Source organism: Sarcophilus harrisii, chromosome 6, assembly GCF_902635505.1.
Source record: "Sarcophilus harrisii chromosome 6, mSarHar1.11, whole genome shotgun sequence".
Taxonomy (NCBI): Eukaryota; Metazoa; Chordata; class Mammalia; order Dasyuromorphia; family Dasyuridae; genus Sarcophilus; species Sarcophilus harrisii.
This window is the reverse complement of record NC_045431.1, coordinates 95,231,770-95,244,693: the sequence shown is the minus strand read 5'-3', so window position 1 is coordinate 95,244,693 and position 12,924 is coordinate 95,231,770. Positions and strand designations below refer to the sequence as shown.

The 12,924-nt window shown below is 31.5% G+C and overlaps 1 protein-coding gene across 5 annotated transcripts in view; it reads left to right on the top strand.

The window, feature by feature from the left end:
- Window positions 1–12,322, top strand: part of SPOCK3 (SPARC (osteonectin), cwcv and kazal like domains proteoglycan 3) — a 653,697-nt gene extending 641,375 nt beyond the window's left edge. For 2 of the 5 annotated variants that reach the window (XM_031941445.1, XM_031941446.1), the window contains 3 exons: window positions 3,986–4,048; window positions 6,183–6,323; window positions 10,262–12,317. In XM_031941445.1, coding sequence (XP_031797305.1) covers window positions 3,986–4,048; window positions 6,183–6,323; window positions 10,262–10,428 — 371 coding nt within the window. In that variant the 3' untranslated portion in view covers window positions 10,429–12,317. Of the gene's footprint in view, window positions 1–3,985; window positions 4,049–6,182; window positions 6,324–10,261 lie in introns of all 5 variants that reach the window. The other 3 variants (XM_031941448.1, XM_031941449.1, XM_031941447.1) reach the window with 2 other exon arrangements.
- Window positions 12,323–12,924: the final 602 nt, after the last annotated feature.

The window sequence follows — 12,924 nt, the reverse complement described above, 5'->3', positions numbered from 1 at the left end:
GGTTTTCTTTTTTTTCTGAAATAACAACTTCATATATTTGATGCTTTGCTTCTTTGAAAGACTAAAATATAGTACACCTTAGAAAAATCTAGATTCTTTTTCATTTCTTAATTTTGAACATGGAAGGTTTCAACACAGGTGATTTCATGAAAATGAATATGGCTTCTCTTGACAGATTATAACCTCTATAAAATTTAGGAGTTGATTTAATCATTTATTGCAACCAAAAATTCTGTTCAATGTTAATATAGCCACTAGTTATATGTCTTCCCTGGTTGAGCAAGGCTGGTCCTAGGCTCATCCTAGATCTGGCACTAGTCTATTTTGGAAGCTTTGAGCTTCCCAATTTATATGGGATTTGGTGGAACTAATGCTATACTTTTGGATCCTCAAATATTTCAGCATCTCCACATAATGGGATAAAAATAATGGCATAGATCTTTAATAAATAGTCATGGGCATTGAAGATAGAAGAGAAAGCTAAATGTAAGAGTAAAGAGAAAACTGAGTACAAATTTTGATTCAGATGATTACTATCTGTGTGAACGAACCTGAACAATTCACTTAATCTTTTCCTTCCTCAGTTTACTCCCTGATAAAATGAGGATGATAATAGCAACTATATTAGAAGTTTGTTGTGAAAATCTAATCACATAATATGTATTTTTTGTATACTCAAAAATATTATATGGGATTCATACATCATACTTACAAAAGAACAAACTTCTTTTTTTATATGATGAGGCAATTGATGTTAAGTTATTTACCCAGGCTGAGAGTAGATCTGAACTCAGGTCCTATTTCAGGGCCAGTATTCTATCCACTTCTCCATTTAGCTGCCCTCAAAAACATTATGAAAAATTATTGCTTTGATGATAGGAAGAACATCTATAGAGTAAAGGATCTTTGTCTCCCATTCATGCTACTTCACTTTAAAAATAAGAAAACTGAAGCTCACAAATTACATCCAATGTTACTCAGGCAGTGAAATTAGATTTGTAAATCAGGTTTACTGAATGAGGAGAATAATGAGAATCAGAGGATATCAAGTTTAAATGAATTCAGTGGTAAATACAATGCATAAAAGACTATTTGTACTTTTAGCTTCGTATTTGTTCTACTTCATATTTTTCAAATTTTTCTTTCTAATTTTAATATTAAAACATCAAACTTAATATATAATTGGAAACTTTCTTCTTCGTGAAATGAATTATCTTTTAGGATGGAAAAACTTAAGAACTGAATGGATTTTATTTAATTTTAAGAATTTAGATTGTATACTGGATAAAGTAGTGTGCCTGGGATCAGGCACATCTTTCTGAGTTCAAATATGGCTTCAGACACTTATGAGCTTTTTGACCCTAGGCAAATCACGTAATACTGTTTGCTTCAATTTCCTCAACTATAAAATGAACTGGAGAAAGAAATGGCAAACTACTCCTATATCTTTGCCAAGAAAATATCAAATGGTTTGCACACAAACTCAAAGAATTTGGACACAACTAAAAAGACTAAATCTACAACAAAGACAAAATTCTTATAATAATGTAGGCATCTGAAATAGTGCCTGAAAATGAAAGATGAACTAGAGGTACCCAATCAGATAGATTCAACATCAGCAAATGAAACGGGATATAAAGGTATAATTATTCAAATTTTTTTCAAAGAAATGATATAATTTTGCTTTGTCTGTTTATGTTTCTATACAATCTTTTCATCTCAATAAAAATGTAAACATTTAATGTGTACCTTCATTTCTTCATTTCCCTTTTCTTATGAAACAGTAACTTTAGGTGATGGATGATGATGATTATGGTGAATGCCATAGAATAGATGATTTAAATATAGTGCTGAAGAATTTTGATCTATTAAGAGGTATGATGCTTTAACATCCCAATCATCAAAACCAGCAGTGGATACAATGGAAAAGATCAAAAGGAATATTGATAATGAATTTAGAAGTAAAAGGGACTTTAGAATACAATAGAAAACTTAGACCTGGAACCCTACCCCAACTCTCCCAAACCTTAATTTTATAGATGAAGAAACTGAGAAAGAAACCATGATTTAGTCAAAGCAACCAAATAAAATAAAACTAAGGCAGCATTTTGAATCCACCTCCTTAGATTCCAAATTCCCTTGCCTCTTAAAGAAATAACTTTGACTGATTTCTCTTTTTTTATTATTATTGTTATAGCTTTTTATTTACAAGATATATGCATGAGTAATTTTTCAGCATTGACAATTGCAACACCCTTTGTTCCAATTTTTCCCTTCCTTCCCCCCAACCCCTCCCCCAGATGGCAGGTTGACCAATACATATTAAACATAAGTTAAATACAATATATGTATACATGACCATACAGTTATTTTGCTGTACAAAAAGAATCGGACTTTGAAATAGTGAGCAATTAGTCTGTGAAGGAAATCAAAAATGCAGGCAGACAAAAATAGAGGGATTAGGAAGTCTATGTAGTGGTTCATAGTCATCTCCCAGAGTTCTTTCGCTGGGTGCAACTGGTTCAATTCATTACTGCTCTATTGGAGCCGATTTGGTTCATTGCATCACCAAAGAGGGCTGCACCCATTAGAACTGATCATCATATAGTATTGTTGTTGAGGTATATAATGATCTCCTGGTCCTGCTCCTTTCACTCAGCATCAGTTCATGTAAGTCTCTCCAGGCCTTTCTGAAATCATCCTGCTGGTCATTTCTTACAGAAAAGTAATATTCCGTAATATTCATATACCACAATTTGTTCAGTCATTCTCCAATTGATGGACATCCGCTCTGTTTCCAGTTTCTGGCTACTACAAAGAGGGCTGCCACAAATATTCTTGCACATACAGGTCCCTTTCCTTTCTTTAAGATTTCTTTGGGATATAAGCCCAGTAGTAACACTGCCGGATCAAAAGGTATGCACAGTTTGATAACTTTTTGAGCATAGTTCCAAATCACTCTCCAGAATGGCTGGATGTATTCACAATTCCACCAACAATGTATCAGTGCTTTGACTGATTTCTCAAAAAGGAATTGGAATTTTTAATAATGATATAATTCAAATTAAAGAAACCCCATGTAAAATTATTTAAAAAGTCATTTGTGGGGCAACGAGTTGGTGCAGTGGATAGAGCACCAGCCCTGAAGTCAGGAGGATCTGAGTTCAAATCTGGTCTCAGACATTTAACATTTCCTAGCTATGTAATCCTGGGCAAGTCACTTAATCCCAATTGCCTCAGCAAAAAAAAAAATAATAATAATAATAATAATAATTTATAAGGATTATATTTAAGTATTTTTATATTTGCCAGGCTTTGTTATATTATTTTAGTTTCTCTGGAATAGAATCTAATTTAACTTCACTGTGATTTGAAATACTATTTTTATGATATGTAATATGTATGTATATAAAAGATGTACAATGCACATAGAGATTATTTATTTATATGTTATCTAAAATTAAGTCAAATAGAGAAAAAAAGCTTTAATTTGTGAATATTGTCTTACTATATAGTATATAGTTTGGAATTTATATAATATAACTTGAAATCATGTGACAATATTTATTTATTTATACAGTGTTATCTGGTGACCAAATACATCTTCCCTGATCCCTTGAAATTTTCAGTTGTGGGGAAGGGAATTTAGCCAATCTGACACCGAATAACCAGTTTGAATCATCTTACTGCAATATCAAGATTAATGATAATAGTGATGATAATAATTTATTGATTGCCTATTATATTTTGTGTGGGTGCTTTAATACTTTTTCTGACATTTGAGGGTCCAGAAGATGATCTGGTATCAAAATAATCATAATAATTGTTACTAATAATTGTTAAAATAAGGCAAACTGTCCTAAAGGATGATATGTGTATACTCTAAAGCCAAGATAGAAAAAAAAACTTAAATCTTAAGAAACGGGCATTATATTTTCTCTAATCAACTATAATGCTTAACTTAACACTTTTAATGTCATTTCAGACCCACCTTGCCAGACAGAGCTCAGCAACATTCAGAAGCAGCCAGTGGTAAAGAAGCTCCTAGGTGAGCAATAGATCATTCTTTTGAAGGCTTTATTGCTTACATAAATAACCCCAGGGAAACAGCAACATAAAATCAATATTAATCCAACAAAGATAGACCACACTAAATTTCAGCAACAAAATTTATGAAGTTTTTGAAAGCTATTAAACTTACTTTTATTACCTTACCTATTGAAAGATATCATGTCTGTTTTATTACCCTAATATAATGTTCATTTTTAAATTTATTAAGTAAAAAAAGAATCTTAATGCTAAAGTTAAAACATCAGCAAAAAATGTTAATTCTAAATCCATTTTTAGATTGCATTTTAAGGACTTGGGATTGGGGGATTCTGTTTAAGTTTTTAAGTTAAATATATTTAAGTTTAAAAATAAGGTTTAGGTATTTCAATCATTTTTATTATTTTATAAACTTAAAAATATAATGAATAGTCTTAGTGTTCTTTGAAATATGTACATTTGTAGTATTTCTCAATATATTTAATATATAAATTATTCTCAGTTATTGTTCCAATGTGTAACCAATACACTCCCTATATTTTATCTACAATATCATACATATATCTGGGTTCTTACAGTATAATAATCCTTTCATTTTATTTTAAATACTGAAATTGTGATGCTACATATTTTTAGTTATGTCAATGAGTTCAATTCAATAAAAAATTAATATGTTTCTACTAGGTTTAAATTTATTTACAGAAGCAATAGTTTTTACCTTCAAGGAACTTTCATTCTTATTGGAATCACATAACTTTTTAAATTAGTTGAATTTTTCTATTTCCTAAGTAATATGAATCTTTTGAATTTGATGAGTAAGTCATCCTTAATTTTAAAGACATTTGTTACTCCACAAATATACAATAGAAACATGAGGAATCACAGAGCAAATAATCATAATAGTAATGAAGACATTGTATCAATAAATGAAACAGTTTACATGATATTAATGTAAGTGTAAGGTCTGTTGTTATTTTATCACAAAGGAAATGTCTCATTATCTTAACACATGGTTTCTCATGATCTGTCATTTTTGACACTTTAGAAAAAATACATTTTTGACGCATATAATGTAATATCCTCTGAGTAGAGGTTTTCTTCTCAAATTGAGCCAATCTTTTTAAGTTGTGAATTATGTAAATTAAGGAGGCCAATAAATTGAATGAAGCATTTGAATCATGCACATTACAGTAGAAATTGCAGTGTAGAAAGTCCCTCTCCTAGCACAAGTTTCAACCTATCACTTTTATAGAAATTCTAGAAAGTTTATTGAGTAATCTGTGTTAAATCCAGGGTGGCACACCTAGTGTCACATAATAAGTAAAATCAGATCTTTCTTATTCAAAGCCTTATACTCTAGTGTAATGCTCTCTTTAAAGACAGCAAGGTGACATAGTAGATAGAGTGTTCAGCCTGGAATCAGGAAGAACTCAATTCCGATCCATCCTCCCACATTTACCAGATTTGTGTGGCTAAGATAGTCATTTGGCTTTGTTTGCCTTGGTTTCCTCATAATAGCACCTACCTATCAAGATTGCTTTGAGGATAAAATGAGATTAATAAAGTGCTCTGTAAATCGTAAAGCACTGTATTAATGCTATTTAGAACTGTTATTTTCATCCTATGGATAATACAACCACAATATTCTTGTTAAAAAAGAATTGATTCTATAATCAGAGAAGGGCAGCTGGATGGTACAATGGATAGAGTGCTGGACCTGAAGTCAGAAAGAATCATTTTGCTAAATTCAAATATGGAATCAAATACTTACCAGCTGTGTGACCCTGGGCAAGTCACTTAACTGTATGTATCAGTTTCTTATCTGTGAAATAAGCTGGAGAAGAAAATAACAAGCAACTCCAGTATCTTTATTGAGAAAACCCCAAATGAGGCGATGATGAGTCAGGACACAACTTATAAACAACTGAACAAAATAGAGAACCTAAATTCAATTCCTACCTTTGACACTGACTAGCTGTTTGACTTGAGCAAGCAAGTAATCTAGCTGACTCTCCATTTTCCTATTTATAAAATAAGAAATTAATTAGATAATCTACTAGGTTCCCTCTAGCTCTCAATTCTATGAATAGAAAAGAAGACTAATAACTCTAATTCATATTCTGTAACATCCACAGGGCAGTATATTCCATTATGTGATCAAGATGGTTATTATAAACCAACTCAGTGCCATGGTGGTTTAGGACAGTGCTGGTGTGTGGACAGATATGGCAATGAGGTAACAGGATCTAGAACAAATGGCGCAACAGCAGACTGTGGTAAGCAGAAGTGCATTGTCTTTATCCATTATGCACACATCAATGATTGAGAAGACCATTGAAAGTAATGCTTAGAAGAGAAAGAGCAATCTGCATAGGTAATAAGTAAAAATAGAATTTCACCAAAAGATGCTGAACTAAATTTCCAGGCTTTTAACTAACTTCCATGTTCCTATGGTCCTAGATTACTAACCTATTTGAATCCTACTCTTTCAAATTCTGATGAGCTCAAGTACTACCTCCTACAAAAGTACGTTTCTGGTCTCCTCAGTAATCAGTGGAAAGCTGCTTTCTAATGATTCAAAATACAACTTATATATGCTGATGCATATATACATATATATGTAAATGTTGATTCCTTCATTAGATTTTAAAGTCCTTAAGAACAGGGATGATTGTTGTGTCTTAATTGTGTCTAAGACCAGTGTTAAGAAAAACACCTTATTTATAGTAGTAAAATATAATGGTGATAATGATATAATAATGAAAGTAGCAACAAAAATAGCAATTATTATAAAGCTGTTTTTAGTTTTCTATATTATACAAAGTTTTATATATTATTAAGTTGTTTACAAATACTGCTTTGGAAAAATTCTTTTTAAATAAATGCTTACTGATTAGTTGATTGGAATCTGTTTTATTAACATCTGGAGAATCCAATTCTACAAACATTTGCCAAATATTGTGTTAAAGGCATAATTATAAGTATGTAGGAAACTATTGTTGTTCTTGTTTGTACTTAATTCACAAAGACAACCATGACATCAGAGAGGGGCTGCCATGACATGCAAGTAAATTGGAGTTGAGTGAGGAAGCACTGTGCAAAGTTATCAGTCTCATTCTGTCTTCCAGAGACATCTGTATCTAGGGGAAAAATGTAGATCAGAATGACTGGATATAGTACTGGATGCAGCAGATGACCTTGACCTTTTAAAACTAATGTCTTTTCATAGGTTTCAGTTTGATTGAGGCAATGGATGTGAGCAAGAAGTGTTCTAGGAAAAGTTGAGAAAGAGGTGAATTTTAACTTGAAAGGTCAGACTTCCTGCTGGAAAAAGAGAATGCTTACAGTAGGATGAGATTAAAAAAAAGAGTACTTTCTAACACTGAGGTATAGCTTGTGTGAATATCCTGGAGATAGGTGATAACAGTATAAAATTCAGACAATCAAGATAGGGATGAACATAGAGTTCATCAAGATAAATAGAATGACACAAGATTGGAAATGTAGGTTGGTGACATTCTATAGAAAATTAAAAGTATAACTAAGGAATTTATTCTACATTTAATACTATAGTCAATGGAAACATCATGTGATCACAGATTTAAAACTAGAAGGTATCCTAGAATTCATGTCTGTTCAACAGCTCCTCTTAGCTCTTTACAAATGAGAAAATGTAGGTTCAACTCAGAGATTAATGAATAAATGAAAATGTATGCATTAGGTGCATACTATGTGAGTTATAAGAGGCTAAACTGAGACATGACTTATAGTCCTCTGATTCAAAATAATTCTTTCCACTTCCGTTCACCTTGAAATCTTTTGATCTTATAGTGAGTGAAAAAGGACCTGAACTCAAATCCTCTGACTTAAGGGTAGTGTATTTTTTACTCTCAACACTGACTATTCAGTAAGTATTTGCCACTCCTGATGGAAAAACAGAGACCCAAAAAAGTAAAGTGAATTGCTGAAAGTTATATAGGCAAAAAGTGACAGGATTTAGATTTTTGTATGGTGACTAGCTACAGCTATTGCCACCACACTATAGTTCTTTCTTATATATAAGATTATTTAACAGGAAAATTACAACAAAAGAAAAATGTTTTAAGAAAGTTAATAAACATCAATTTCAACTTATGACCTCCCAGAGCGAAGTTGTTCTGACCCCCAAAATATGGTGGCCAAAGCCTCTGTAATTACATTATCTTTGTTGTATACCCCTTCCCATATTGGTACATGTGAAATGGCATAGCATATGGGAAATTTCTTTGTCTCCCATTCCTCTTAAATCTAAAGGGCTTAGACTCTGTGCTAATGGACTTGATTAGAAATGTGAAAAAGAAAAAAAAATATTTAAAAACTCAAAAATAATTACTGCTTAAACATACATACAAAGAGAAGTACTTTTATACAAGTATAAAACAAACTTAAAATTCTAAATTATATTACAGTGATATTATTTAGATGTGGATCCATAAATGAAACATTTTATGAGGAGAAATCATAATTTTATACTTAAACATAGTTTATTGTGTTGTAAAGCTGCTCTTAACCTTTCAAAGGCTAGGAAGGGAGAATACTGGTCCTAGGAAGTGCTAACAAATTTAAAGTGTTTGGAGTACAAGCCTAGAGACAGACTGCTTCCATGATTGAAGGATCTGCAGCTGCCTCTGGTCCTGGTATCTGTGTGACTTGGAAAAAGTCATCTCCTAGATTTCTATGACATCTTTCTTAGACTATAAATTGCTGAACCAGTATTGATCTTTATTAGTAGAGACAATTCCTTTCCTGGAAGCTTTCTAAACCAATGTTATCACAGCTCTGGTTTAAAAAAAAAACAAGATTACATTCTAGAATACAATATTTTCAAAATTCTATGGTCAACAACAAATTAATGACTTTTTTTGGTATCATGTCAGTACATGAAAATCCCCTATGAAAATTTTAATAGATTGGAATCCATATCAGTGAGTCTTCACAGAGATCAAAGCACAAGTTTTTAATATTTTGAATTCTAATTACAGATAGAGATTTTAGTTTTTTGACCTATTTTGACCTATGTAGAATTTTGTGAAGATGTTAATTAAAATTAATTTATTGTATTGGGTTGAGGAGAGTTCTTGAACAAAGATCTCTTGGTTGATATTCACAATCAAAAGATTAGAGGAGGCCAATTTCATACTGAATCATCTTCTTAACACATATTGTCAAATATTTCCAAGTTCATGGAAACATTAAGAGATAAGGACCCAATTGTAATTTTTATATAAACTATTCAACATAGGCATTCTTTAAAATATTTTAGATGACTAGTAACAATTTATCATCATCAACATCCTCATTATTATTAGTTCAGTAGAAAGAATAATACATTTATATCATTAGAAATGGAGCCAGGTTCTGACTGCATCACTTATTAGCTTTGCAAACTCAGGCAAATTATTTTCATTGTCTGAGACTCAATTTTATCAAATAGGGATAATGATTCTTATATTACTTATCTCACAGGGTTATAGTGAAACTCAGAGGAAAAATACATCTAAAATGCTAACTTTGTAATATATGTATTATTATTGGGATTCAATCACAATCAGTCTCTTTACTTTGGTGAGGGAGAAGAGGAAAAGAGTTATTTTTTTTTCCTTTTCAACATTTGCAAATGCACTTTGCTTGTTCCACTTTGTGTATTTTTATATTCTGTCACTTGATCCAATTTGGCTTTTCTTATTTTCAGTAAATCTATGGTACTGTTTTTAAATAGAATGAAGACATATTTTGTAATTACATAATCCATCTAGAGATATTTTCTGTAATTCATTCCTTCATTCATTTATATTAATGACAAATAAATTGCTATAATTACTAAAGTTGTGCTGTAAATGGATTGGAAAAGTTAAAATGTTTGTATTGTACATGGCACATACTTCACAAGGTTATTGTGAGAACCAAATGAACCAAACCCACTGAAAACTGTAAGCCACCATACAATTTAAAGTGACAGCTCTTTAATGTCTTGATTTCCTGCCTGAAGTTATTAGTTGGCTTAAATAGAGTCAATGCCAACCTCCTGAATAATAGAATCATATGGATTTTTAAAATTTTAATATAGTTTTACCAATGTTGAATTTTCTATGAATGTCAGATATAAATTCAACACAATCATGTTAATTATTTTTAGATAATATTTAATCAATTGATCATGCTGTTTATTTTTCAGCTATTGACTTAGAAACATCAGGAGATTTTGCCAGTGGAGATTTCCATGAATGGACAGATGATGAGGATGATGAAGATGATATAATGAATGATGAAGATGAAATTGAAGATGATGATGAGGATGAAGGGGATGATGATGATGATGATGACCATGATGGCTATATTTGACAATGTCCATGGTTAATGAATTCTACCCTTTCTAAAATTCACATGGTGATATTCCATTGAAAAATGCTCTGTTTCCTAAGATCAAAAGGATTCTAAACTACATGTATATTTTGTATAATTATTTCAAATATTGCAGCTGGAGTCATAGACTTTATTTGTTTAAATAAGAATCATTTATAGGCTTTTGAGTTTTTATATGCCTATGAGCAGAAGAAAACACATTGGATGTCTAGCAAGAAGAAAGATATGATGTGCTACTAAAAATGTGCTAAAAATAAAGACAACCAACATATTAAAAACAAAAACACTTCCCAAAAATGAATATTTGTCATGATTTGGAACTGCATGTGGCCTCACTTTCACTTAACAATGGCTAGATCCAGGGATTTCCCCCCTAATTAAGCAGGACCTGGTGATCAGCAATTATTCCAAAAATTGCTATGCCAAAGTAGTGTCTCATAAAATAAAAGTAAATCAGGGATGCAGAGACAAGGTGGATTCTATAGAGTAAGGCAACAAAGAGACTGTTGTAAAGTCCTCCTTTGTGTTTACTCTCATGTTTTTAGTTGTAAAATGATTCTGGCTCTGACAGGATATTGGACAAAAACAGTAATATGGGCACTCTTTGTGTTCCAGAAAAATTAAAGTTTTGTTATCCTCTTTTATTTTCCATGTTAATGCCAGTCTCATGTAGACTTATACTTTCCCAAGGAGCATGATCACTTCTCTTTTCTTGGGTTTCTTGAGCTCTCTAACCAGCAATTTAACATCAAGTATTGGACATGAAAAGGCAGAGTCAAATGCTCATTAAAAATAGCCTTCACATGGAATGACATTTGTCCAAAGGCCAACTTGAAAGTCTTAATTTCATCTATTTTTCTCATCTTCAAGGGGGAAATTGCATTTTTAACTTAAAGTTCTGTCACTTTCAGTTAGTAGTACAGAAACTTAGAGAACGTATTATTGTAAGGTGCCTTGCAAACTAGAAATAGAAAGATTTTTAGCATGCATACCAATTTAGGATATTAGGCAATTGCTAAGCACACCCAGTTACCAAATTAATGCCAGTATAGGTACTGCTGCTGGAATGAAGAAAATGAGTTCGTTTTCTTTTTTCTTTCTATCATTATGTAATTACCGTGTGGACTAGATTATGATTCTCGTGTAAAGTAGCATTTAAAAGTTAACTGTAGAGAAAATTACTTTAATCACTGTATTTATGTTAGCATGTTAATTAATTGTGTAGACATCTTGGAAATCCACCACGTTCATTCATGTCTGACCTATGGCTTTGTGCCCATGATCAAATTGGAGCTACCTGTTTAATGTTACATGACTGGTCATTTAATTTCAACAGTGAATCACGGGTTTCCCTAGTTTTCATCTGCAGTCAGTTCAAAGGAAAATCTACTAATTTCTTTTTGCATTTGATTTATATACATAAACACAAACTTTAATGTTTCCCTTATGTAATATTAAAAGTACAAGACATTTTCTTTTTTACTGTTTATGTATAGTTTGCAAAATAAAGACTCGTAACCAAATTAAACTTCTCAATGATGATTTTATGTGAACAAAACTACTATATCCTCAACAGCAAGATATTTTTCTTTAAATTTATTTCATAAAATTTCTAACATATTTTTTAAAATGACAATTTAGATATGTAAGCAACCGCTGGGTCCTCAGTGCAGTTTAAGAGGAGAAATCTCTACCTTTAGGCCAATGCTTTTTATAAAGACTTTTAAACTTGTTTGCACTTGTTAATATTTAATTAGAATAATATTGCATAATAGAACATTTTTTGCCCCCATGAACATAACTGTTGTACAAAAGGATGGAGCATGCTATTTCTAAAACCAATTAAATATGGTCAATTTTTTAACATACCTATCTTGGATGAATTTATTTAGCAACAAGTTTTTTGTGGGTGGGAAAATGACTTTCTCTATAAAATTGATTTTTGAAGAATCTGGAAACACAGTTGTTGGGTACTGGGTTATAATTGTTGGTGGGAGGAGACTACTTGCATGAAGTTATCAGAAATGAATATAAAGCCTACAAAATCCAAGTATTACAATTTTTTTTAAAAAATCCAACATTAAGTGAACACCTAGGCACATAAAGGAAATCAAATTCTGAAGCAATATTCAAAAGATTTTAACTATTTAAATTGGGAAATGTGTAATTTAGCATGAGGATTAATTACATTAAAATATAAACAGAAAGCAATATTATTGAATGGTACAAATTACCAGTTTTAGTCCAAGAATTGTATTGGAAAGGAACATTAGAAATTAGATCAGTGTCTAAGAGTTAGCATGGCAAAAGGGAGAGAAAATTAGACCTATATTCAAATGGACATTTTAGCTGTACAATTATGAACTAATCCCTTCCCCCCAAGTATCTCAGGCATTTAAATCTCTTAAGGCCCTATATTGAAGACAGTTGTGTATTATAATTAGTTCAGTGAATTTTCTCACCTGGAATTACGTG